This window comes from Anguilla rostrata, unplaced genomic scaffold (assembly GCF_018555375.3).
Source record: "Anguilla rostrata isolate EN2019 unplaced genomic scaffold, ASM1855537v3 scaf1078, whole genome shotgun sequence".
NCBI classification, from domain to species: Eukaryota; Metazoa; Chordata; class Actinopteri; order Anguilliformes; family Anguillidae; genus Anguilla; species Anguilla rostrata.
The window spans coordinates 1-27,714 of record NW_026986419.1 but is presented as its reverse complement, the minus strand read 5'-3'; the positions used below and the strand labels follow the sequence as shown (position 1 = coordinate 27,714).

General features: G+C 40.1%; 2 protein-coding genes across 6 annotated transcripts; both read left to right on the top strand.

Moving 5' to 3' along the window:
* Positions 1-278: 278 nt before the first annotated feature.
* Positions 279-4,780, top strand: LOC135247127 (tumor necrosis factor receptor superfamily member 14-like). The gene is made up of 8 exons (XM_064320401.1): positions 279-399; positions 741-862; positions 1,088-1,240; positions 1,626-1,716; positions 1,886-2,022; positions 2,288-2,385; positions 2,490-2,520; positions 2,782-4,780. The coding sequence occupies exons 2-8, from the start codon at positions 808-810 to the stop codon at positions 2,892-2,894; spliced, it is 678 nt and encodes a 225-aa protein (XP_064176471.1). The 5' UTR covers positions 279-399; positions 741-807; the 3' UTR covers positions 2,895-4,780.
* An 11,628-nt stretch (positions 4,781-16,408) lies between these two features.
* Positions 16,409-25,143, top strand: LOC135247126 (tumor necrosis factor receptor superfamily member 14-like). Of its 5 annotated transcripts, none has more exons than XM_064320396.1 (12): positions 16,411-16,652; positions 18,023-18,071; positions 19,936-20,178; positions 20,423-20,487; positions 21,393-21,486; positions 21,643-21,768; positions 21,975-22,130; positions 22,518-22,608; positions 22,775-22,924; positions 23,289-23,304; positions 23,473-23,530; positions 24,009-25,143. In XM_064320396.1, the coding sequence occupies exons 3-12, from the start codon at positions 20,172-20,174 to the stop codon at positions 24,014-24,016; spliced, it is 771 nt and encodes a 256-aa protein (XP_064176466.1). In that variant the 5' UTR covers positions 16,411-16,652; positions 18,023-18,071; positions 19,936-20,171; the 3' UTR covers positions 24,017-25,143. The 5 variants fall into 5 exon arrangements, with proteins under 5 accessions (XP_064176469.1, XP_064176470.1, XP_064176466.1 ...); XM_064320395.1 differs by having other exon boundaries at positions 16,419-16,652; positions 22,775-22,941; positions 23,285-23,304; XM_064320399.1 differs by lacking the exon at positions 23,473-23,530 and having other exon boundaries at positions 16,409-16,652.
* The last annotated feature ends 2,571 nt before the right edge of the window (positions 25,144-27,714 follow it).

Below are 27,714 nucleotides of genomic sequence, written 5' to 3'. Positions count from 1 at the left end.
CCACAGGGGGCCTCTGGGTGCTGAAGCACTAAAGCCCCACCCTCTCTCACACCTCTACCACTGACATTTCAACTGCCACCACACACACATACAGAAACACATTCATAAAAGGATTCAGTTAAATTGTCAAACTGCAAAACTTTACAAGTAGTGTTAATGGCGGGTAACGAGCTACTGGCTTCAGTACAAAAAAAAGTCACAAAAATCATTAAAATTTTGGTTAAGATTTGGTAATAAGGAGACAGTGGAGGAGAATGCACCAGACTTTGCTTCCAGTATAATTAGTACTATTCCATATGCTTCAAGCTTATCTATTGCTCTGGTTCTGTGGCCTCACCTATTCCTGTGGAAGTGCAGAATATGAAATTAATGGAGAGTGCTGTCCAATGTGCACACCTGGTAAGTCACCATCTTTTATCAGAATAAAGCTTCTAATGCAGTAGATGTTGGCTTGCAGGGGTTAAAAAGTGAAGGTGCTCTTTATTTTGTCGTCATTGAAATGTCATTTCAAATGGGTACATTTTGGCTTTGTTTTTTGTCTTTTTTTCTGATTAGGGACACGTGTTTATAAACACTGCACGGAGTACACTAGCACCTCCTGTGTACCGTGCACTCAAAAGTCATTCATCGCCGTTCCCAACGGTCTGTCATATTGTTTGACTTGTACAGTACAGTTCAATTAAAATTAATTTCAAACGGGTTCATTTTAACTTTTTTTAGTGATTGTTTTTCACCATTAGAGACACACGTTTATAAACACTGCACAGAATACGCTAATACTGCCTGTATATCGTGCGCTCAAAAAACATGGACAGGCCCAGCAGTCTCCCTGAATGTTTGCCTTGCAGAGTGTGTGACCCAGGTGAGAAAAGATTCAAATTAAACTAATGTGTTCATTCATGACATGGCCATTTGTAACTTGCTTGACTATTTTTGTAATAATATATGTTTCGTATAGAAATTAAAATGTAACGTTCTGTTTTGAATTCAGAACGCATAATTTGGTGTTGCTCAGCGTGAACAGGTCTGTTGTCAAAATGCTCATATAATGTGGTAATATGGGTCTTTATTGTCTGTTCCTCCACAGATTTGGGTTTAAAAACAAAGAGAGAGTGCACCCCCACCTCTGACACTGTGTGTGGGCCTCTGGATCACCACTACTGCACTAAGACTGATAAGGGGTGCACATTTGCGCGGAAACACACCATCTGCAGGCCTGGACAGTTCATCATATACAACAGTTCGATTGCATTAATATCTTGAAGGGACAGTTGAGTTTTTAAAAATAGATTCCAGGGTTAGTGTATGTTTTTGATTGGTGGATGCCCCTACAACATGGGTCACCCTGAGGAAGTAGATATATTTTTCACAATACTGGCAGATCACCAAAAACTTCTGTAGGCATCATATAGAGTATCCTTCATCGCAGACGTAAGTTATCTGGGCCAATTAGGAACATACACTAAAACTGAAATAGTATCAAACAACTCCACAAAGTGAACTATTCCTTTTTTATCCGTGTCTGTTTAGTAAAATTAACTCACTTAACTGCACAGTCTATGTTTCTGAAAATGTTTTTTAGGTTTTTAATGTCTTGACATGCCTTCCAATATATATTTGCACAGGAACAACATTGACTAATACCGAATGTGGATACTGTCCTCATAAAACTTTTTCAAATGAATACTTTTCTGCATACTGCAAACCACACAGAGAGTAAGTTTCCTATGTTTATTCCCAAATAACATCATTTTCCAGATGAGTAAATCAGTCTGGGGTAAAGCAAAACCAAACAGGAGTTGTTACTCATTGTTATTTGTATATTGATAAATATAACCCTAAGGTTTATGTGAGATTTGGACTTACATGTTTATTTTTTTGACAGTTGCCAGTCCTTGGGACTGACAGCAGGAACAAACACATCGGATAGTGAATGTGGACCAAGAAATATTCCTGTTTACATCGTCATTGTGCCTGTGCTGCTTGCTTTAGCTGTTATTTTAGCAATCATTTTCATTTTAAGTAAGTTTCTCCCTCTACCTGGTAAGACTTTGAATTTTATTTTTAATAAACTTGTAAATGGTGATGCAGTTTAAATGGCAGTTTAAGGTTGGCTGTGCTACCTGTATTTTGTGAATTGAAATCCTTGTATTTATACAGAAATATGAGTGGTTAGCATATTAAATATTTAATACAGTATTTAATCAGGGAATTCAAAAAGGAAAAGTAATGTACCATAGTAAATTTTTGAAAAAAATGCAAATGTAGTACATTATTTTGCTTTCAGGGAGCAGACGGCAAAACATGGCACGTGAGAAATATTTCTCATTTTGTGGGCCTAGTTTTTCAGTTACCTTTGAAGAACCAGATTTAATTTGCTCCAAGGTTAGTTCGGTTAATTCTGGAGTCCTACTCTCCAACTGTTATGAAATGACCTCTATATATTGATGGTTAATACTGTATTTACTGAGATAATGTCTCCACTTTAGTTGGGAACAGGAAGTGATGAAGTGAATGAAGGTAAGGGAGCACATGACTCGATGGGGGACTGATAAAAATACTATTATATGGGCTGTGTGCAGTTAGTACTGCAGCTGTAATAGCTGTCTACTGTGTGCATGGAGTTGTTCTTACATGTTAAAACCATTTTGATTCATATCATATCTTAACATATGCACATTTTAATGTGGGGTGGGGGTTCAGTTAATGTATTTTTTCACCAATTAAATGCCACAGTGATTATCCATCCGTCAATTGTCTAATGCGATTATTTCTGGCCAGGGTTGCAGGGAGGGCTGGAGCCGATCCCAGCATGTGGGCAAGAGGCAGGAATACACCCTGGACCGGCTGCCATCGCAGGACCGGCTGCCATTCACTCACGCAGTCATGCCTGAAGGCAATTTATCACAATCTTCATGTCTTTGAACTATGGGAGGAGACTGTATCACAAGGAAACCCATAGTGACATGAAGAGAAAATGCATCCACACAGAAAGGTGATCCTAATGACATGCATTTTTTACTGATGTTGATTCAAAGGAGGAATCTGCCATGTCTGAAATTAGACCTGCTTGATCTGAGAGACAAGCTGGTGACAGTCAGAGGGATGTGCGATAAATGGTTGGAGATCCTGCATAGTCACTGCGTGGAATAGCTTGCCAGGCCATGTAGTAGAGGAAAAAACTGCCTGAAGGGCCGGTGTCCCTTCAGGCAGTACATGCCAAACAAGACTGGCAAATATGGCAGCAAAATTTGGGCAGCATGTGATGTGAAATTTTACATTGCATGGAATATGCAAGTCCATACTGGAAAACCACTGGGGGTGCACCTGAGGGAAATCTGGGGGTACTGGGGTGGGGGATTATGAGTGATGGTTTGAAAGGTCAGGACATCACATGACAATTTCTACTCATCCTACCAACTTGGTGTTGCGCTACAAAACAGGAAGCTGACCATGCTCTGAAACCCTCTCCGAACCTCCCCCTCACTATCCATCTTCCGCCATGGCCTGAAGACTCATCTCTTCAGACTATACCTAGACTAACCACCACCACGCTGTATTTAAAAAAATTTTTTTTTTTAAAACCCTTTCCTGTCACTTGTTACATGGTGCCCCATCCCTGCACTTCTTGGTAATTTGTATTTGTCCTAATACTGTAGCTTATTCTTCTGCCTAGTTGGCTTTGCAGATGTTAGACCAGAATAGTGTTCATTGTTCTCGGCTAGAAATAGCTGTACAATATAAGTAATTGTACCTTACTGAACCCGTGTTCAACAGTTGTCTACGATCATGAAATGCACTTTTTTGTACGTCGCTTTGGATAAAAGCGTCTGCCAAATGAAAACAAATGTAATGTAAAATGAGATAGACAATGAGCTTCTGAATACACAGGGCAGAGCTGTGAATCAGGTTCAAAGTCCTGACCCTTGCCTACACTGCAGTCAACAGGACAGCCCCCACCCAATTACAGGACCTGATTCAGTCCTACACGCCAGCTCGACCACTCCACTCTGCTGCAGCAGGGTGACTTCGACCCCCTGCCATCCGAGTGAATGATTCTCGCTCGTCCCTACCATGGAGTTTCTCCACCCTAGCCCCCCAGTGTGGGAACAAACTCCCTGTTTCTCTACAGACCACTAAGACATTGCCCATCTTCCGCCGTGGTCTGAAGACGTATCTCTTCAGACTAAACCTGGACTAACTACCCCCACCCTGCAGGGCACTACCAATCTAGGAGCACACTTATCACTTATATCCTTCCACTTTGTCCTGTAGCACGTTCATGAAAGACATGTACCTCCTATACCACTTTCATATTACATGTACGTCTATCCTGCACTTACAATGCACTTGTATGGTTATCTTGATAATGTAGCTCATTGTCATGCCTCCTAGGTTGACTTAACATTACTCTCTGACCTAGCCTATGCTTACTGAGTGAACTGGTGTGTTCATGGATACGAATAACTTACATAATGAGTAATGTACTGTATTGTATCTGTGTGTTGTTCCACTTATTGTACATATCACTTATATCCTTCCACGTTGCTCCTGTAGCACTTTCATGTTACACATGTGCCTCCTGTAGAACTTTCATATTACATGTACCTCCATCCTGCACTTATACTGCACTTGTATCCTTATCTTGATAATGAGTATTGTACCTTTTTGGACCTGTGTTTAGTAGTTGTTCCTATGACCTTTGGTATGCACTAATTGTACGTCGCTTTGGATAAAAGCGTCTGCCAAATAAATGTAATGTAATGTGAATTCCACCAAATTTTATTTCTCTGAAAGTACCACTATCGTGTCGTATTACTGTGTGTATACACGTGTCAGAAAAATATAGATGATTTTGAATCTAGTGTCCACAAGGAGAACTGCAATCCCAAACCAAGGCATGTCTAATTCACAGTATTAAAATAAAGAATCATGAGACTATCCTCTGTATTTAACATTGAACAGCAAAATGTTCAATGTTAAATTAACTTATAGAATACATTTGGCCCCAATTGGACGCATATGTAACCTACTTTGTCAGAGTTGATTTACCACTGGAAATTTTCTAGGTAGCCAACCTCTGGTCAATTATGCAATCACATATGTTGCTAAGGAAAACTAAATGCATGGCCAACAGCCTAACGGATCACAGCAATCAAAAATAAAGTGGAAAATGAATGCACTTGTTGTAGTCTGTATTAGTATCTGTTTGCTGTTAGTGTTTACTTTATGTTTCTGTAAGTTTATTATTTTTCACATCCTCCATCCCAGTATTTTCATTCTCCCGGTCACTTGTCTCCCCAGGGCTGTCTCTGTGTCTGTGTTCCCTGAGCTGCTTCACTCCCCTGTATTTGCGTGATTTCACTATTCGGGTGGTTCCGGGTTTTCGTGGTTTCCCCCCTTCTTTCTAGTCTCGTTTTACTTACTTCCTGCTTATATCTAGTTTTACTAATTTCTACTAATCCTTACTAACTTATTGATTGTAAAGTACTAACCTCATTAATATACTAACATGTTAATATTACTAATGGATTAACAAACACTAGTTTTGGGTTTTTGATCACTATACTAATACATTAACCATTCTCCCCTTTTCCATGCTGCGCTGTAGCTCCGCCCCTTTTCTTTCTAGTCTGCCCTAACGCTGAGTTCTGCAATTGCCTGCACCTGTCTCTTGCTCTAACTGCATCTCTCTCTCTCTCTGCATGTGTTTTACCTGCTAGAACCAGGCCGTCTGTTATCATTGTTGTCTATGTGATTCCAGTCCGCGTTTTGTCAGTCCCCTGTCATTTATTTAGTTATCCTAATGTTCTTCACCTGGATGTTGTTTGTTACTCCGCCCTCACTCACGTAACCCCTCCTTGATTGTTACCTTCCCCAGTGTATAAATGTCAGTCTTTTCCACCAGCTCCCTGTCAGCGAGCTGGCGTGGCAGCGAAGTTCAAACAGTTTATGGCTTTTGTTTTGTTTTGTTTTGTTTTTTAGGGGTCCAAGCAGTGAAGCTGGTGGAACCCTATTGTATCTGTTAGAATTATTATTATTAGGGGTCCAAGCAGCGAAGCTGGTGGAACCCTATTGTATCTGTTAGGATTATTATTAGGGGTCCAAGCAGCGAAGCTGGTGGAACCCTATTGTATTTGTTAGGATTATTATTATTAGGGGTCCAAGCAGCGAAGCTTCAGTTCACTTCAGTAGCAATAGGTGTTCCAATTTGGAAATATTTTATTATAGATAGATGCTGTATTGTTATTAAAATATGCCGTTTTTAAATCTATTTAAAGGTGAAAGACCTGTTTTATAGATTTAGTTTACAACTGTTTAATTTGTGAAATATATTTAACATATTTTTTGATTGTTCAGTGTTGTAACACTATAGGCCTTTGCATATTAATATGTTGAAGAGGCTTCAACTTAAAGGTTGTTAATGAACCAGGTTGTTAATAAACCATGAATTCGAAAATGAGGTCTGAGGCTCAGCAACCATAAGTCCTAGAGCAGTGGTGTCAAACTCGTGCCATGGAGGGCCGTGTGTATGCAGGTTTTCATTCCAGCCTCAGATCTTGATTATATAATTAGTTAAATTATTTGCTGAATTAGGGATGCAGGTTTGTGCACAATGGTGACCCGACGTCTATGGTGACCCGCATTGTCTAAATAAAAATTTTCTTATATTCTGTGCTTCAATGCAGTTAAACACATATGGCTGAATGAGTAATTGGACTCAATTAAGGCAGCATTAATTGGTTGGAATGAAAACCTGCATACACACGGCCCTCCATGGCACGAGTTTGACACCACTGTCCTAGAGCAACCAAATTCGGCAGGTCGGTTCCTATGGCCCCCCCACTACTCAGGCACTAAAAATCACCTATGTCGGCCAGATGGTGACGCTATAACAAAGGGTTTTGCGTAAAAGGCCATAACTCCCACAGCATCAGTTAGATCAACACAAAACTTCATTGACCTATGCATCTGAACGTGCTCTACAACTTTGCATTGGCACCACCTATGTCCGCCATATTGTTTGTCCGCCATTTTAACTTTTTTCTTGGGGCGTGGAAGCTTTCTCTGCTAAAATGTCTGAGGCTCAGCAACCATAAGTTGTAGACTAACCAAATTTGGTAGGTGGGTTCCTATGGCCCCCCACTACTCAGGCACCAAAAATCACCTATGTCGGCCAGATGGTGGCACTATAACAAAGGGTCATGTTTAAAAGGTCATAACTCCCACACCGTAAGTCAGATCAACACAAAACGTCATCGACCGATGCATCTGAATGTGCTCTACAACTTTGCCATTGGGAGCACCTATGTCTGCCATATTGTTTGCCCGCCATTTGGACATTTTTATTAGTTGGGGTGCGGAAGAGCTGGAGCTCCAAATCGAAACGGTTACGACATCTAGTAAACTTCTTTACGGCAAGCGACATCCATGGCGACGCAAGTAATCCGACACCGTAGGGTCTAGTTTTTATCAGTGAGGGGACGGTCTGAACGTCGGGGAAGGAATGGAAGACAGTGCCACCCAGAGTGCGTGCTACGATACCAAAAGTTTGTTAGTAAAAGCGTTTTGAGAGGATGAATAATTACTTTTCTTTGGCATGGATCCATTTTAAGACAGTATCGGATGAGTTCGTTTAGTCTTTGAATCTGTCATTATGGTGAGAAATAGCTAGCCTAAACCATTTTATTGGTAGATTTTGAGTTTCTGTGCAAACGCGCGAAAACGCGCTGGTATAATATAACAATGACGGTAATATGTAGTCCGCTTCGTTCCGTTGCTACCATAACATAAACTATCTTGTGTCTACAGCTGCAGTTTCTCGCTGCAATTACTATTGAATATAAACAAAAGACGCAAATGCTGTAGTCTGCCAATTTCTAAATAAATAATAAGGTATTTTTCGCGCAGCACGCATGCTAGCAGGGATGTCGAGTTGATATTTCGTTTTTTGTTTCGTTTTTTTTAATGTCGTATTTATTAGGCTATATGAAATATGTATTATTATCCTATCTGTTTCTGAGGCGCTCTGAAATGTGCATTCTCTGCTAAACTGAGCAATGGATTGGAATATGTGTCTGACGTAGTGTTGCACGGTATTCCGAAACTTCAGCACTTTTTCGATACTTCAAAAAAAAAAAAAAAAACGGTTTGGTATTAGAATTTTTCGACGTTCGGTAGTTTTGTGTCAAATGTTAAACCCAGGGAAATGTGTCTCCCGCATTACTGATTGAGAGGATGAAAAGTGTAATTTGTCAGAATCTTCGCGAGAGGGCAGTAGCAACTAAGGTTGCCAAGTGAGGTGACGTTGCGCTTGCGCACTCACTCGTTGATAGAGCGTAAGCTCCGACTCAGTTCACTTCAGTAGCAATAGGTGTTCTAATTTGGAAATATTTTATTATAGGAAGATGCTGTATTGTTATTAAAATATGCTGTTTTTTAGATCTGTTTAAAAGTGAAAGACCTGTTTAAAGATTATTTAGTTTACAATTATTTAATTTTTGAAGTATATTTAATATATTTTTCTATTGTTTAGTGTTGTAACACAATAGGCCTATGCTTATTGATAATGTTGAACAGGCTTCAACTTAAAGGTTGTTAATAAGCCTCGCAATTCGAAAATAAGGTCAACCCTTGTGGACATTATGTTTCTGTTCTCTTAAGGTAATTTCAGTTTCGTTAGGTACCGAGTATCGAATCAGTCTCATTTACGTTTCAAGTATCATTTCAGTATCGAGTATCGTGATACTAAACCTGGTATCGGTATCAAAGTCAAAATTTGGTATTGTGACAACAATAGTCTAACCCCTTTTTTAGTTGCAGTGCGGAAGCACTGCAGCTCTACATACACGCCAGGCCATCTAAGTGTTACGACATGCCATCTAAGTGCTACGACGTAGTGAAGGCCTTTACGGCAAGCAGCCAGGACACATCCATGGCGAAGCAATTAAGTTTTCCGACAGCGTCTCTTAGCACAAAATTGGCCATAAGTCATCAATACTTTATACAATCATCATGATATTCAGTAGATATGTTGGGTGAAAGTATATGATCATGAGGACAAAACCATTTTAAAATCGCTCCATAGGGGGCGCAATAGTGCCAATGCTTGGACCCCTCCAAACGCTGTTTTGACTGTTAGGTACAGACACTTCTGAAAGGATTAGGGTTTAGAGAAGCACGAGCGCATCCCGGTTTGGGATTTCCGGCCGGGGTTAGCCGTGTAGAAAGACCTTTAAAAGAATTAAAATAGGGAAAGCGCCAGTTCGGGGAGTGTTTGCGGTAGCTAGGAGTAGGTAGCTGACTACTGCGGCCACTGATTGTCGGGTGAAGCGTTTTTTTTTTTAATCAGGTAAAGCGGTGGTTTGGAAGTGGGGCGCGACGGGAAGTACTGAATTTGCTTCTTACTGGTTCACTGGATTAAATTGATTGAGCGTTACATTTGGTAATCGGTAGTCGGTCGAGTGAGGAGTAAAGGGTGGGAGTGTCGGCCGATGGCCTGTATAGGACTCTCACGCTGCTGCTCGTTGATTGTGGTAACATGGAGGGAGGTAGATGAAGACAGCTATAACAGCATGGAGTTGAATGAGGAGGAGGGCTATGGGGGTGAATGGGAACAGGTGGGGAAGGGAGGTGGGCGTCGGACGGCTAAGAGGAAGAAAAAGAGTGACTAATCTAGGAGAAACCGAGAGTGAGGGACGGGAGGATGAGGCAAGGAGTTCAAAGACAGGATCCCTTAATGTTGTGGTGAGGTTTGAGGTGGAGTGAAGAAAACGGACCCGCTTAAACTCACATATCTAATCAGAGCACAAGTAGGTGAAGTCAAGTTTGCGAAAGTGCTAGGGGATGGTAACTTGCTAATTGGATGCAACTCTGAGGACCAAGTAGAAAAGGCGGAGAAAGCTACTATGTATAGGAAAAGTTAGTCGCAAAAACAGTGAAAGTTGGAGAGCCGAGTCTGAATGGGTGTAAGGGGGTGAAAACAGGGATCCCCCTTAGTGTAAGTATGAAGGAGTTAGCAGAAAACTTGAAAGTACGTAGCAGTAAAGTTAAAAATGTTAAAAGAATGACAAGAGGAGCTGAGAAAAAAGATACAGAAACAGTGCTGATTGAGTTTGATGCCAAAGATATCCCAAAAGAAATTTTTTTTTGGATTTATTAAATATAATGTGAGGGAATTTGTCCCAAAAATGAGGTGTTTCAATTGCCAGGAGTTTGGGCACATAGCTAAGGTGTGCAAGGGCAAGAGAATATGTGCAAGGTGCGGTGGTGATCATGAATATGGAAAGTGTGAGTCAGGTATAAAACCGAAATGCTGTAACTGTGGAGGTGAACATAGTGTTGCGTACTAGGGATGTGAAGCAATGAAGCGTGAGGTTGCAGTACAGAAAGTTAGAACAAAAGAGAAAGTATCTTATGCCGAGGCAGCTAAGATGGCTGGACAGGAGAAACTGAATGACAAGCAGGGGGGAGGGAAAGAGCAAACAGCGGCAAGTATAATGCAAGAGGTGGAAAAGAAGTTGTTGATAGAGAAAAAGAAACTGGTGATGTTTATAGCGGGAGTTATAAACGCAACTGCGGATGTAAATTCAAAAACGGAAAGAATCAAGATTATTGTCGAAGCAGCTGTGCAGCCTGGGTATAAGAGGGTTAAAATGGGAGGAAGTCAGGGAGGACTTAAGTGTTCAGGCAAGTCAAGAAACACAATGTATTGGGTTATAGTAGTTGTAATGTTAATTCTCTAAAAAGTTCATTTATAGTCAGAAGGAAAAACCAGACCTGCTGTGTATCCAGGAGTCATGGTTAAAACCAAGTTTAGATTTTATAATAAATGGATACATGGCAATCAGACGGGACAGGAAGGATGGGGCAGGAGGGGGTTGTGTCACCTTTGTGAAGGAGGGCATTCCTTATAGAAATATTGATATTGGAAATGAGTTGGAGTGTGTGGTTATTGAAGTGTGGGCAGAAAGGAAGAACCTGGCAGTTATAAATTTCTATAATCCATGCAGGAAATTAGAACTCAGCAGACTGGAAGACATAGAAGGATTAAATAGAGGAAGCATTGTGTGGTGTGGAGACTTCAATGCACATAATACGTTATGGGGGAGTGATAAAACAGATCACGATGGGCAACATCTTGTCTGTATTAATGATGGCAGAAACACAAGGATAGATGTGAACACTGGAAAGGAGTCTGTAATAGATCTGACGTTAGTGACCAATACCTTAGCGCCATTGTGCGAATGGGATGTGTATCAGGAAGGGACCATAGGTAGTGACCATTATCCAATATACAGTAAAATAAATATAGTAATGATACAGAATACAGAGAACACAGGTGGTAAATGGATTTTTGGAAAAGCTAACTGGGGAAATTTCATGAATGAAAGTGATAAACAGCTACAGCAGATTAGCGACAATATCAGTATAGAAATGAGTAACTGCAAAATATTGCAGGGTATAATGGCAGCTGCAATAAGTCGTATTACTAAAAGTACAGGAAGGACAAAGAGGAAATTAGTACCTTGGTGGGATGATAAGTGCAAACAAGCAGTAAAGAGTAGGAACAAGGCATTTAAACTTGTCAAAAGATCCCATAATTTTCAGCATTTGGTCCAGTACAAAAAAGCACAGGCAATGGTTAAGAAAACGATAAGACAGACAAAGAGGAAATATTGGAGGAAGTTCTGTGGGTCAATTGGGAACACCACTCAGATAGGAGAAGTTTGGGGAATGATAAAGAAAATGGGAGGAGATAGGAGGGAATGGAACTACCCTGTCCTGAGCACCGGAAATGAAGTGGCGATAACCAATAAAGAAAAGGCTGAATTACTTTTAAAAACTTTTGTTACAGTACACAGTTCCTATAATCTGAATGAGGAAGAAAAGCAAGGCAGGGAAAAAACCAAAGCTGGAAACATGGATGCACTAAGGAGAAAGAATACCAGTGGAAATGAACTAGATGTCCCATTTACTGTTGGAGAGATGAAGAGGGCATTAGGCAAAACAGGAATGAGTGCACCGGGAAAAGATGGAATAAGCTATATAATGATTAAACATTTAAGTGAAGGAGGATTAAATAAATTACTGATGTTATTCAATGAAGTGTGGAAGGAGGGATGAGTCCCTATGAGCTGGAAGGAAGCAATTATAATTCCAATCAGAAAGCCTGGGAAAGATCCTAGTAAGCCAGGAAACTACAGACCCATTGCTTTAACGTCACATATATGTAAACTAATGGAACGGGTGGTTAATGAGAGGCTCATGCACTTTTTGGAGAAAGGGGGACTAATGGCTGCATATCAGAGTGGATTTAGGAGAGGCAGGAACACAATGGATCCAGTTCTGTGTTTAGAGGATGAGATAAGAAAAGCCCAGGTGAATAAAGAGATTGTGGCTGCAGTATTTTTCGATGTGGAAAAAGCTTATGATATGCTATGGATAAGCTTCATAAAATGGGAATTGAGGGAAACATCTTCAATTGGATTAGGGATTTTCTAAGTGATAGGTCAATTCAGGTCAAGATAGGGTCAGAGGTCTCAGGGAAACATGTTGTAGAAAATGGTACGCCCCAGGGGAGTGTTGTAAGTCCTACTTTATTTTCAGTCATGATAAATGATATATTTGAAAGTATACCATTAGGCATGGGAAGGTCTCTGTTTGCAGATGATGGGGTTTTTTGGAAGAGGGTAGGGAACCTAGAACATATAGTTAAAAAATTACAAGAAGGGATAAATTGAGTGGAAAGATGGGGAATAGAATGGGGTTTTAAATTTTCTGTGAAAAAAACAAAAATTATGTTCTTCACAAGTAAGAAAATCAGGGAAGCAAGGAATCTGAAGTTATACGGAAGTAACCTAGAGAGAGTAGAATGCATTCGTTTCTTGGGAGTACATTTTGATCCCAGACTAACATGGAAAGAGCATATAAGAAGCATAGTGGAAAAAAGTAAGAAAGTCATTAATGTTATGAGATGTCTCGCTGGGCTGGAATGGGGAGCTGATATAGCGTCATTGAAGTATATATATGTAGCGCTAATCCGGGCTAGAATTGATTATGGTAGTGTGGTGTATGGCTCAGCAGCCAAGACTGTGCTGTCAGACCTGGATGTTGTGCAGGCTCGTGCTCTGAGGATTTGCCTAGGGTCAGTAAAAACGGCGCCAGTGTGTGCACTGCAAGTTGAGGAAGGAGAAATGCCTCTCTGGATTCGTAGGAAACAGTTGATGGCCAATTACTGGATAAATCTAAGGGGACACACAGAAAGTCATCCAACTAAGAGGGTATTGGAGGCTAGTTGGGAGAGGGAAAAAGCACAAAAAACAAGCTTTGGATGGGTAGGCAAGGACGTTGCAGAACAAATGCAAATCCATGAAATTGAATTTTGTCCAACTGTGTTGTGGCCTGTGAGACCAGTCTGGATGTTACAAAATGCTTATGTGGACATGGAACTATTGAATATAAAGCACAGAAATAAAACAGCAGATTTAGTTCAGGAATATTACATGCATAGGGACAGGAATTACAATGACTATTTACAGATTTTTACAGATGGGTCAAAGGATCCAATAACAGAGATGACAGGGGCTGCAGTGGTGATTCCCAGTCACCAGACTGGAATCAGTAAGAGAACGTCAGATTATTTGAGCATTTATGCTGTTGAGCTAATTGCAGTTCTGTTAGGATTAGAGTGGGTGGATCACGTCCTGATTGAATGCAGGAAGTATGAGCAAGAAAGAAGGGTAATGTTTACAGGATTACAGAGACTAGGAGTGGAGGCAAGGCTTACAGATCCGCTTGAGTGTGGGGACACGGTGGAGTGAAAGAAGGTGATATTTAGTTTTTTGAGGGCAACTGGAATAAGTAACACAGGATACAAGAGATCCAGACAGCAGTACATGGTTAGATCCAGAAGGTGGCGATAATGCAACTAAAAAGGATTCCAACCGCCGTAAAACACCACAGAAGAAGAAGAAAGAACCTCCCGGTCAGAATCAAGCGGCCAAAACCAGACTTCGTTTTTGAAGCTCATTTCCTGGTGTTGTAGTTCCTGGTTGCTCACTAGCGCCACTACGGATGGCTCCAGTATAGGTGTTTTCATATCCGGTTTCCATGTAAGTCTACGGTACAAATGCGATCAAAATACAAAGTCAATAATTTTTTTTCACAAAAACAAATAGTCGTAATAGGTGTATTTTATTCGTCTTATGACTGTCCATGGGTCGATTTCATGATTTATTGCATCATTTGGGTACAGTGCCAATATTTGTTCTGGACCAATGAGGTACAGTTTGCGTCACTTGTGGATTACTGCGGGGGACTGAGCTACAGTAGGGGCTACAATCTGTGGTCACTGGGGTGGGAGGTGGCGTCTCTTGGCCTTGACATTGCGGCTCCGACCACGGTCCACCTGTGCGAAGTCAGAAAATGCAGGCATCCCGTTTTGTAGTGGTTTCATTATAGCGTGTGCTATTTACAGCTGCACTAGACGACCATAAAATAATCCTCCTCTGAAGTTTTGCGGTAGCCAAGTCATTTTTACTATTTCCTTTAGCCCACTTAACCAAATAATTAGTCGACAGAAAGCGTAATCAGCTAACGCTTATTTGCTATATGTGGTAGTCCAGTAGCCTATGCTAAAACAGTTCGCAACTTCGGCTACCAAGCCATTTGACTAGCTAGCTAACCCTAACCGGCAAATATTCCATCTGTCAGACGTGTTTGACGGCTTGTCAGTCGTGTACATTCCGTAAATGTCTACCTGGGCTAGGCTGCACGAATGTGACAAAGCTAGAAGCTAGCAAGAAAATAATAATAATTAGAAATTCAATGTACATTATTTTTGTCTTTATGCAACAGGTGGAAAACGTGCTCTTCAAAGTGCGTTGTCATATTTACACGCATGTAGATCAGTTATTAAAATACTTGGTAGATTTGTTAATCACCGCTGACAGTGTTAATTTTTATTCGGTAAAAAGTCACTTGCGAACGATCGGTCAGCTAGCGTCACCCAGCAAGTGAACACCTCAAACCGCGATGGAGTAGTAGCAGTTACTGGCTCATTAACTGACTGTGGCGAAAACCTATGACGATTATTTGCTCGGTTAACAGCAGGTCTACCAGACAGTTATATGAAAATTAGCCTAGTCAAATCACCAGTAGTCTACACATCTCTGATTGACCATCAGTGCAGTCGATGTTCTTCCCCTGTAGTTCATATTGCTAATGCGTGAGCTAAACATGGATAGCTTACCTAGCTCACTGGCAAGCTGATATGCTAGCTAAGCATATTCGTTTTGCCGAGAAACATAAATTGAAGATAACTGAACATAATTGTATTATTAATGTCATACATATAACGTGATTACATGACACAGTACAGTCACGGATGGAAATTAAACTCCGTAAACATCTGATCATATATTTTTAAAACAACGGCAGACAGTCAGCTAGCCTCAAGTTCGTTCTGCAATCGTTCGTTCAGGTTGATGGGCTTTTCCGCACCGGACTGTCAATCACATTGTAAAAATCACAAGACTGTGCCGATGTTTTGTAAGCCTTTGTTTATCGAGATTCCTGAGACGCCTTTTCCGTACGACTTCGAGTTTGCCTGCCCCTTTTGTTTGATTGCTTTCTGGTTTGACCTTCGCTTTGTTTTGACTTCTCTTTTGCCTGTTCCTGTGTACCTTCGCCTATCTGATCTCCTGGTTTTTGATCTTTTGCCCGTTTACCACTATTCTTTTGGAAACTCGATTTTGTACCGTCCTATCTCTGATTACCTGGCTTTGAACTTTGGACTGAATAAAGACAACGTTTTTTGGATTTCCCTGGTCTGCGTTTGGGTCCTTGCACAGAACATTACAGCACTGGCAGTGTTTTGTCTTGTGACTGGCTGGAGTCATGTAGCTAACAAATGAATTCTACATGCAGTTATAAATGTTTAAATTTCATTTTCAGCTATACTGGGAAAAAAAGCTTAAACTTCTAGTAAATAGTCTAAGCTGTCAACGCGTAGGTGATTTAACTACCAAAGAAAACCTCATCAGTCAATTTTTTGTGACCATACATTTCATTATGTGTAGCAGTTTGTGAAACAATGGTTGTTTCGGCCCAGAAGTCTTGGGAAAACATTTATTAAAATGTACATGACATATTACATGATCAATCGTGAATCGAGTTTCAGAATACCACCGGGGAAGTTTTTACCTTCAAAAGTCTGATATTAATTAATGAGATTCTCTATTAATTGTAACGAGAGCTCCAATGTTTTGTCCTCACCATACACAGTACAAGCTTACATCCGGGACTTCACAATTTAGATAAACTGAAGGCGTGCTTGTCTGTCTAAACCCTTTCCAGCCCAAATTATTTTCTACACCTCAGAAAAATGATTCCTTTGGTACACATGCTTAAAATGGATTAAATGAACAGACTTCATTCTTTTTTGGCTGGCCTCAGTCAAAGGTCAATTTTAATTGTTTTTTTTTCGGGGGCAGTAAATGTATTTGGACTTATAGTGATAACAATCATTTTAATGTTGGAACGAGAAATGATGTGAAATGCTCAATTCGAAACTGAAAGTGAATTAACCAAAGTAACCGCAAAACTTGGATTGTTGTACAGATACGGCTCTTGCCGTCGTCAGGAGTCAGGTAAGATTTACATTCTGTGTGGTTACTAACGAGAAAATGGCAGCAATAGTTGGAATAGAATATTGTTGCAGTTTTTTTTAACACGGAAGTCAGCCATCCTTGCAACACTTGGAAAGTTTCAAATATAATGCTCTGTTCGTCAGTGACCTTGTGCAGGCCATTCTGACGAATGTTGTTTACTGTAGGATTTCAAAGCTTTCTTATTAAAATAAGCATGAAACTTATATTTAATGAAACTGCCTTGAGCAACAGGTGCGTGGAGCGGGAAAAAATACGTTATTTTGTTTTGTTTTTTAAAAACTCTGCGGACAGCATCTTCCCATACGCAGACTTTCTTATTAGTCAGGTGATTTTTTGTTATTTATTAGGCCAATCATTCGTTTTCATGGGTGGAAGAAGTAATTCGGAAGATATTGGGGCATGTGTTTAAAAACCATTTTCATGCGTGAACACGTGCAGGCGGCTTCGAGTCCTACCTCCATGTCTGCTGCTCTGCGGGAGACTTTAGACTTTGTCCACTCTAGATGAACATTATAATTTCATTTAATTACAATTTAGGAGAGAGCTGGGCAAAACCTGACACGGGATAAAATATAACACCGACTTTTTAGGTACAGTAGATTCAATAAATATTTCGGGAGATATTGCCAAAAGTCTTGCTATATGGAAGTGATTTTAAATTGTTTTACCGGAAGTGTTTTTCGACTACTGTATTGTGTGTGTAGCCTACGTCAAGGAACCGAAATGTACACAATCCTGAACAGCCTTATAGTGACTAACAGATCGTATAGTTTTGATATAGCATGCTGGCTTTCTCGGATTGCTAGCCAGGCAACGATGCAGAGCTTTTAAAAGAGGCGCTGTGTGTGTTCATGGGTTTTTGTCAATAAACAAATAAGCAGCAGAATTTTAGATGAACTGTAACTGATTGATGGTGGATTGTGACAGATAGATAAGAGGTTTTTACAGCAGCAAGTCAACTCAATAACGTTTTAGTATCTCAGCTCCCTCCTGTGTTAAACATGGATTATTTAAAATGATAAAAACTGATTAATTTATGCGCTTAATAAGTGTCTCAAAAGTTAACTCTGGGTCCATGATCAAACCAAGATTCTTTACCTGATTTTTGTCAGTTAGAGACCCAAGTTCTCTAATGTCTTTGAATTGTGCCCAAATATTTAAAATTGTCCACCACTTCAGTGCGTTTTTCATTTATCATCAATGGTGTAAAGGACATTTCCCTCCTATTACAGCTGACCAACTCTTTTGGTGTCCAAACATTAATCTCCAGTGCACTTGATTTACCCCAGTTCTGTAAAATTCTGACATGATTAAAATGGTAATCATCATATCAACCTTTCCCTTGTCAGAATTAAACCAACCAGCACCTGGAAGTGACATCTTATTCTGTAGAGAATGGTATGTACATTATAAGTAACAAATTAACAAGAAGTAAAATCATAACTTTTATTATTGCTATTTGCTATTTCATCATTTCATAGCTTCACAAGTTGTTCTGGAATCCAAGTAACATGAACAATACCTCACACCTGTTATATTATTTCTGTGTGGTTGGTAGAATTTATTTTCCCTCATGGATTTTAGTGATATGATTAAAATATGGCAAGCGGATCCAGAGCCAAATTTCAGCACATTCAGGTCATTGGGGGTCCATCCAGTGCTCACTTGGGTCTCCTGGTTGGAACTAAAGGGTTCCTGGATTTAATTTAACTATAATTTTTTCTATAATTTCTACCTTTAAATGTACAATTCAGTTTCTGTTTACTTTTGAATCGACTAAGCTTTAAAAGCAGTTTCCTTTTTAAAGAAAAAATGTGTATATAAAGCCGCGTTTCCACCAAAATTACCCGGAACTTTCAGTCCCAGGAACTACTTTACCAGGAACTAAAAGGTTCCTTCAGCCAATGGTTGTCTGCGTTTCCACCGGGGTCTAAAGTACCGCGAAGATTAGGCAAATTAGCCCACTGACGTTGTCGTCGGTCCATCTGTCATATGATTTCTTCTCTAACCCCATACTACCACCGAAGTAGCCAACATTATTTTCTAATAACCGGGACAGCCCGGAGGGGTTTATTCCACTTATATACAACGGGTTACCAACAATGACTATATATGGTTACTTTTGTATTTATTTATTTTCATATATCCTCTCAAACACTTTCATTAACAGCAGAAAACATGCACACGTTGTAAACAATTTGCTGTTTTATTACTTTCTCGTTGTCAATTCCATATAGGCTAATCGCAAAATGACAAGAATAGAACGAAAACTCGGACTTGCGTGAAAATGTAAATTAGTAGTGGTACAGCCAACGTTTGCTTTCCTTCGAAGTTACTGCTAGCCGAGCAGCGAAGTGTGCCCTCCAGATGCGAACCATGCACCGTAAATGAGTCCATAGTCTTCCTGGTCTTTTCGTGGAATTGAAAAATGGCAGTAAAATTGAGTAAAATTACGGCAGTCTGAAAAAGCTAAAGCGAAGATTACTAGAATTAACCTGTTATTTTACCCGGATAAAAAGTGCGGAAGGTGATTTCCAGTTTGCTTGTACTGTATCACCAATGTTAATTATGCAGAACTACCGCATACCTCACATAACTGTATCAAACGTTTTGAGTCAATTACAACGGGCTAACAAAGAAAATCCGGAAGAAAATATTCAGCAACCGAATTAATCCGTTTGAATGTTTTGGTAGCCTGCGTAATATGCTGTCCCAGCACGAATGCTTAGCATTTTATAAAACGAATACTAAAGCAAGAAAAGAACAGAAGAGCACACGTTATAATTCCAAGACGTTGACAGGTTATAACCAAAAGTAGGCTACTGCGCCGCATAATATACAAGTTTGATTTGAAGTTATTATGAAAATAAATTGGTTTGCCGCTGCATATTTTCAAACATGGCGGGTAATGGCGGAAAATAAATACAACACAAATGCTACGAGTACTCGACCAATCAGAAATGTTCAGCGCTGCAAGCTCCACCCAAAAGGTTCCTGTACTTTCGGAAAGTACTACCCCCCGAGCAGGAACGTTTTGGGGGGTAAAACAAAGCCCCCAGAACTAAATTTAGACCCTAGTTCCTGCGGTGGAAACGCACTGAGTTCCTCAAAAGGTTCCTAGTTCCGGGGTATAGTTCCTGCGGTGGAAACGCGGCTTAAGTTACCTTTTTAGTTTATGTTGCAACCTCTCCTGTAAAGGACTGTAGAGAGAATGCAGAAATGAAATTAAAATGAGGATTATTTAACATGTTATTCTTCCTAGACTGAATCATGGAAACCAGGACCTTCACAAAGGGAAGAAATCTGACCATAATTTTGTGAATTATGACAGATGGACATCTATCAAGCTCACAGTAAAGTATTAAGTGTTAAACTCTGATAGAGTGCATTTTACTCTGTACATGTGACCCTCTTGGAGTTAAATTAACGCTGTCTGTTTTATTGTGCACAGGAATAAGCTTTCAGAGGAAATGAGATGTGGCATTTTAAAGTCCCTTTATGGATGGTAAGAAATTAAAGTTTTGCCTCATTACCTTATTTAGTATAGCTTTGGTGCTTCTGTTAGGACATTCTCACACTTTCTTGTTTCTGACTTCTGTCTTCTGTTCCCTGTTTCAGTTTTTGTTTGAATGTCAAATGACAATGTAATTCACTCCCTTATCACAATCATCAGTTAACATTTGTCATAGTCATGTGACAGATACAGTATATCTTCCTGCCACCTGGCAATTCATTTTTGTCTCCTGTAGGCACGACTGGATTAAGAAACAGGGGGCCCCTGGGTGCTGAAGCTCTAAAGCTGGCGGTATACTCAGTAAGAAGAAGAACTTAAGGATTGAGATCCACCGGCGAACATGTCCACAAACACCGGTGTCGGTATACTCAGTGAGAACACCGCACCGTTTAATGTCACTCCACGCCGCTGGGGGGCGCAGAATAATTGCTAGGCAGCTATTAACCGGGGCTGGAATCTCGCCCAGACCTCCATCTCACAGCTATGCCATGGATGTATAAAGAGAAGGGCTACGCGAGATCACAACACAAAACAACAATGGCGGCGGTGATAGAAGCACAAATGCGACAGAGAGAGGAGTTTAAAGTGGCTTTAGTTTATCTAGCTATGCAAAAGAAGAAAAAAAGGTGAAGGAGATGGTACGTTCGCCCTCTACCACACGACAGTACAGTACAGGCAATGAATGAACCGGAAAAGAAAGTTGAAGTCTGCCCTCAGAACTCTCAACCGTGATGTAACCAACCATGTGATATTTGGACCAACAGTTGAGAGGGGGAGGTCTGAGAACAAGAAAGACATTTCTAAAAGTTCTTCCTGGAGGCCGTCGCACACTGCACCGTGAGAACACACAACACCGCGTGTTTTTGTTCTTCAGTTGTTCTCATTGCGTCTTTTTTCTCAAAAAGTTCTACTTCTTACTAAGTATACCGTCTACTTAAAGCTCCCCATCCCCTCTCTCTGACACCTCTACTACCACTGACGTTTCAACTGCCACCACACACACATACAGAAACACATACATGAAAGGATTCACTTAAACTGTCAAAGTGATAACAAGCTACTGGATAACGAGCTACTGGCTTCAGCACGAAAAAAGTCACAAAAATAATAAAAATTTTGGTTAGGATTTGGTAATAAGGAGACAGTGGAGGAGAATGCACCAGACTTTGCTTCCAGTGTAATTTGTACTATTGCTTGTGCTTCAGGCATATATATTGCTCCTGTTCTGTGGCCTCGCCTATTCCTGTGGAAGTGCAGAATATGAAATTAATGGAGAGTGCTGTGCAAGGTGCACACCTGGTAAGTCACCATCTTTTATCAGAATAAAGCTTCTAATGCAGTAGATGTTGGCTTGTAGGGGTTAAAAAGTGAAGGCGCTCTTTATTTTGTCATCATTGAAATGTCATTTCAAATGGTTACATTTTGGGTTTGTTTTGTGTCTTTTTTTCTGATTAGGGACACGTGTTTATAAACACTGCACGGAGTACACTCGCACCTCCTGTGTACCGTGCACTCAAAAATCATTCATCGATCTGCCCAACGGTCTGCCTCATTGTTTGTCTTGTACAGTGTGTGACCAAGGTGAGAAAAGATTCATATTCAACTAATGTGTTCATTCATGACATGGCCATTTGCAACATGCTTGAATGTCTTTTTAATAATATATAAAAGATTTCTTACAGTAATTAAAGTTCAATATGCTGTTTTGACTTGATGGTGAATAATGAACAGGTCTGTTACCGAAATACTCAAATAATGTTTTAATATGGGTCTTTATTCCTCCACAGTCTTGGGTTTAAAAACAGAGAGAGAGTGCATCCCCACCTCTGACACAGTGTGTGGGCCTCTGGATCACCACTACTGCACTAAGACTGATAAGAAGGGGTGCAGCTTTGCGCAGAAACACACCATCTGCAGGCCTGGACAATTCATCATACACAAAGGTTGGATTGCATTAATATCTTGAAGGGACAGTTGAGTTTTTTAAAAATAGATTCCAGGGTTAGTGTATGTTTTTGATTGGTGAATGCCCCTACAATGTGGGTCACCCTGGGGAAGTAGATATATTTTTCACAATACTGGCAGATCACCAAAAACTTCTGTAGGCATCATATAGAGTATCCTTTATCGCAGACATAAGTTATCTGAGCCAATTAGGAACATACACTAAAACTGAAATAGTATCAAACAACTCCACAAAGTGAACTATTCCTTTTTTATCCGTGTCTGTTTAGTAAAATTAACTCACTTAACTGCACAGTCTATGTTTCTGAAAATGTTTTTTAAGGTTTTTAATGTCTTGACATGCCTTTCAATATATATTTGCACAGGAACAACATTGACTAATACCGAATGTGGATACTGTCCTGATAAAACTTTTTCAAATAAATCCTTTTTTGCGTACTGCAAACCACACACAGAGTAAGTTTCCTATGTTTATTCCCAAATAACATCATTTTCCAGATGAGTAAATCAGTCTGGGGTAAAGCAAAACCAACCAGGAGTTGTTACTCATTGTTATTTGTATTGATAAATATAACCTGAAGGTTTATTTGAGATTTGGACTTGTATGTTTATTTTTTGACAGTTGCCAGTCCTTGGGACTTCAGGAAATTACAGCAGGAACAAACACATCGGATAGTGAATGTGGACCAAGAAATATTCCTGTTTACATCGTTATTGTGTCTGTGCTACTTGCTTTAGCTGTTATTTTAGCAATCATTTTCATTTTAAGGAAGTTTCACCCTCTATCTGGTAAGTCTTTGAATTTTATTTTTAATAAACTTGTAAATGGTTTGAATAGCAGTTTAAGGTTGGCTGTGCTACCCATATTTTGTGAATTGAAATCCTTGTATTTATACAAGAGATATGAGTGGTTAGGATATTAAATATTTAGTATTTAATCAGGGAATTCAAAAAGGAAAAGTAATGTATCATATAGTACTCCATTGGTTTATTGGTGATATTCGATGTTAAAGAATTCAACAAGAAAATAAAAAAGGAAAGGTAATAATATAATGTTATATTTTTGAGTTATTAAAACAAATGCAATGTAGTTATCAAGTAATTAAATAATTAAGCATTATTTTGCTTTCAGGGAGCAGAAGGCAGAACATGGTACGTGAGAAGCTTTTTATGTCATGTGCCTAACTTTTCAAATATCTTTCTAGAGCAGAATTTCATTTCCTATAAAGTTAATTTAATTAATTCAGAAGTCACTCCTGGGCTATGCAATGACCTCTACGCTTTTATGGTTTTACTGAGATAAAGTCTCCACTTTGCTAGGCAACAGATCTGACAGAACGTGAAAGAATGAACAGGACAAACCAGCCACAGGATGAAGGTAAAGGAGCACATGACTTTATGGGGAAATAACAAAGACTGATAAAAATACTATTAGATGGGCTGTGTGCAGCTAGTACTGCCCCTGATACATGGAATTGTTCTGCTACGTTAAAACCATTTAGATTCCTTAGATTCTTTACATTTTAATGAGGGGTGGGCCCGGTTAATGTATTCTTTTACCAATTGAACACAATTACGAAGATTAATTTGCTTGAAGGATGTATTTGGTTTCACAAATTATAGGAAAGAATTAGAAAATAAATTTTTTCTGTGTAATCTCATCATATTCCTGGCCAAGTTTTTTATCCATGAATGTAAGGTGTTAAAAATTAAGCCCTATTTTTGTGCCTTTAAAAAGGAAGTAGGCCTCTGCATTAGAACATTATCTACCTCATGCAGTAGTAAAGCTGTGAAAACTTTAAATTTGTGCTCCAAATTTAACACTCTTCTTTTCTTTACCCCCCTCGGCCACACAGGTCTATGATAAGATATCTTCCTGCCTGGCTGACATCTCCACCTAGATGGCCAGCCACCATCTGAAGCTCAACCTCAACAAAACTGAGCTGCTCTTCTTCCCATGCAAGACCTCTTTACTACGTGAGCTCTCAATCACGGTTGATGGCACCACAGTGACTGCTACTTGCAGGACATGATTCGATCCTATGTCCCTGATCGACCACTCCACTCTGCGGCAGCAGGGCGCCTTGTAACCCCTCCCACCCGACCAAAGGGATCACAGAGCATCTCCACCCTAGCTCCCCAGTGGTGGAACGATCTCCCCGAACCTCCCCCTCACTACCCATCTTCCGCCGTGGCCTGAAGACTCATCTCTTCAGACTATACTTGGACTAACCACCACCACGCTGTATATTTCACTCTAAATCCCCCCCCCCCCTTTTTTCATGACTCTTGTTACATGTTGCCCCATCCCAGCACTTTTTGGTAATTTGTATTTGTCCTAATTCTGTAGTTTATTCTTCTGCCTAGTTGGTTTGCAGAGGTTAGGTCTGAATAGTGTTCACTGTGTGAACTAAACTGTGTACAAAATAAGTATTGTATCTTACTGAACCTGTGTTTAGTGGTTGTCTATGACCATGAAATGCACTTTTTGTACGTTGCTTTGGATAAAAGCGTCTGCCAAATAAATGTAATGTAATGTAACATACTAATATAATTTTAATATATGTACATCTTTTATTTTTTGATATAATTTTACTGCATAATTCTCATTTTATATTTGTTTACGTCAAACTTTGTAACCCCTGGCGTTGTATATTTGTCTATTCATTATTCCTTATTATTCTCATATTATTTTATATATGCTGTATTTTGTAGTTCTGATGCTGAAGTTGAATTTTTTTTTAAATGATGGTAAGGGTACACATGACTCGATGGGGGAAATCATGAAGACTGATAAAAGTACTATTTCCTTGGTGCAGTTAGTACTGCAGCTGTCACAGCTGTCTACTGTGTGCATGGAGTTGTTCTTACATGCTAAAACCATTTTGATTCTGTTTTCTTAACATATGCACGTTTTAATGAGGGGTGGGGGTTCAGTTAATGTAATGTTAATTCAGTTAATTTCACCAATTAAATACCACAGTGAAGATCCATCCGTCAATTATCTAATGTGATTATTTCTGGCCAGGGTTGCAAGGAGGGCTGATCCCAGCATGTGAGCAAGAGGCAGGACCGGCTGGACCGGCTGCCAATCCATCGCAGGACCCTCACAGCATTCACTCACGCAGTCATGCCTAAAGGCAATTTATCACAATCTTCATGTCTTTGAAGTATGGGAGGAAACCATATCAGAAGGAAACCCACAGTGACATGGAGAGAAAATGAGGCCACAGAAAGGTGATCCTAATGACAAGGACTGTGCATTTTTTACTGATGTTGATTCAAAGGAGGAATCTGCCATGTCTGAAATTAGACCTGTAGCAATTCCTACAGTAAAAATGCACAGAATCCATGGTGTGAATACCAGGGAATGTGATCTTCCAGAACACATTAACATTTACAGAAAACAGTTTGATTTAATTCTTTTATTGAATTTTAAATAAGCATTATCTATAGGACGGAGTGTGGCACAGTGGGTAAGGAACTGCGCTTGTAACCGAAAGGTCGCAGGTTCGATTCCCGGGTAAGGACACTGCCGTTGTACCCTTGAGCAAGGTACTTAACCTGCATTGCTTCAGTATATATCCAGCTGTATAAATGGATACAATGTAAAATGCTATGTAAAAAAAAAAAAAAAGTTGTGTAAGTCGCTCTGGATAAGAGCGTCTGCTAAATGCCTGTAATGTAATGTAATGTATTGAGTTGCAGGCATTTTGGAGGATTTTGCCATCCCATAATTCCAAATTCTTACAGTAAAAATGCTTGGATTCTATTTTAGGAATACCTGGGAAGTATTGGGAGCTGTAATCCAGTGTGCGGATATTCATTTTCTTTCAATATTTTGTTTTAGTAGAATCTCTAATGAGAATGTGTTAATAGGTTCATTTTTTACCTGTTGTAGCTGGGGCTTTAGTTAGTGGCACATGTTTGCGTGGTTCCCTTTAAAGAATTGTAGATGCTGATATGTGTAGGGGGCATTGCGAAGCTCTCTCCATTTTTTAAGCTAACAAGTTTCTAAAGTTGTGCATTTTCGCTAATACTGTATAAATACAACGTTATAAGATTACAGACATGTTTTGGAAGTGTATGTGATGATTTTGTATTAAATGGTGGCGTGTAAACAGCGATTTAACGTTTTTGGCGATCTCACCTCGTTAGCATCTCTTGTGTTCTGTAGGGAGTGAGAGAGGGCTCGTGTGTAGCCTACGTGTGCTAATGGTGTCCGTCCCATGCTACTTTTGTGCAGGTATGTGCAATTGTTGAATTGTTTTAAACTCAGATTTTGTGGGATCTGTTTGATATTAATATGTAATACTGCCACTATACGATCTTCATTCATTCTATGAAAATGCGATCATTTATTTTCGTTCTTTTTGAAACACGTTGTTCCTATTGGGCGACATAGCTCAGGAGGTAAGACCGATTGTCTAGCAGTCGGAGGGTTGCCGGTTCAAACCCCGCCCTGGGCGTGTCGAAGTGTCCTTGAGCAAGACACCTAACCCCTAACTCCTAACTGCTCTGGCGAATGAGAGGCATCAATTGTAAAGCGCTGTGGGAAATAAATTTAGATGTACTAAAAAACACAAGCCCATTGTATGAGGAAAGATATGTAGTTAGAGAGCACAGGCCCAGTGTATATGGGAAAGGAGTGTATCAATGAGCACCAGCTGTCTCCCCCCTAACGTATCATCCGGCTAGCAAAGGAAGAAAGATACAGGTGGACCAAGGTCGACCTAGGCAACCAAAATGTGGGAAATAAATACAAATGTACTCAAAAAACACAAGCCCATTGTATGGGGAACCGGCAGCAGGGGAACGCTTCATACTAAATAGATACAATAAGAACAAACACGTAATACACACAATTTCTGCCCTGCTGACTAAGCTGTATAAAGGCGCCTTTGTGAAACTAACGGAACCTTCTGCCTTTTTTGGAAAATGTGTTATCAGAATATGTGACTTATGATAGAAGGGGGAGGGTGAGACAGGCGGGAGACGAGCACTAGGGAGGGGCTGATAAACAATGGTGTCCGAGAGTTGGGTGTCAGATAAAAATAATGATGTCAACAACATTACGTAATTAACAAAATTAAATGGGAAGTACTAGATTTAAGCTACACAACAGGAGGAGTTAGAAAATGGATATAAGAGGCAGTTGGCCCGAGAGGGAGTGAGTGGGTGTGTGTGCGCGCACATGGTGTGTGTTTTGGGAATGCTTGGAGAATGATCTGATGTATTGTCTTTACTTATGAGTGATTGATAACTGTACTGAACTGCGCAGATCAGCCCAGGTTATTTTATGTAATCTTTGATTTACTAACAATAAACCCAGTTGCATCAGACTCTGAGAAGTGTGCATCTTTTGAAGAAGCATTCAACAGTGTGGAGGAGAGCGACCTCGGCGTTTCTGGCCCAGGCCGGGGCCCGCTTTCTCCCTCCCACATTGAATTGGCGAGCCAGCCAGGAGAGGCTCGAGGAAGCTGAACGCCTGGACGGAACTGCTGACTCTTGGGTTCAACGGTGGCCACCAAACAAAGAGGTAAGCAGAGCCTGTTTATAAAA

Bases quoted from the DNA above. Each gene is read 5' to 3' on its own strand.
- LOC135247127 (XM_064320401.1), top strand. From the start codon at position 808: ATGGACAGGCCCAGCAGTCTCCCTGAATGTTTGCCTTGCAGAGTGTGT. The intron at 863-1,087 runs GTGAGAAAAGAT...GTTCCTCCACAG, and splicing joins TTGCAGAGTGTGTGACCCAG to ATTTGGGTTTAAAAACAAAG. The intron at 2,386-2,489 runs GTTAGTTCGGTT...TCTCCACTTTAG, and splicing joins CAGATTTAATTTGCTCCAAG to TTGGGAACAGGAAGTGATGA.
- LOC135247126 (XM_064320395.1), top strand. The intron at 22,942-23,284 runs GTAAGTCTTTGA...TTTTGCTTTCAG, and splicing joins GAAGTTTCACCCTCTATCTG to GGAGCAGAAGGCAGAACATG. The intron at 23,305-23,472 runs GTACGTGAGAAG...CCACTTTGCTAG, and splicing joins GGAGCAGAAGGCAGAACATG to GCAACAGATCTGACAGAACG.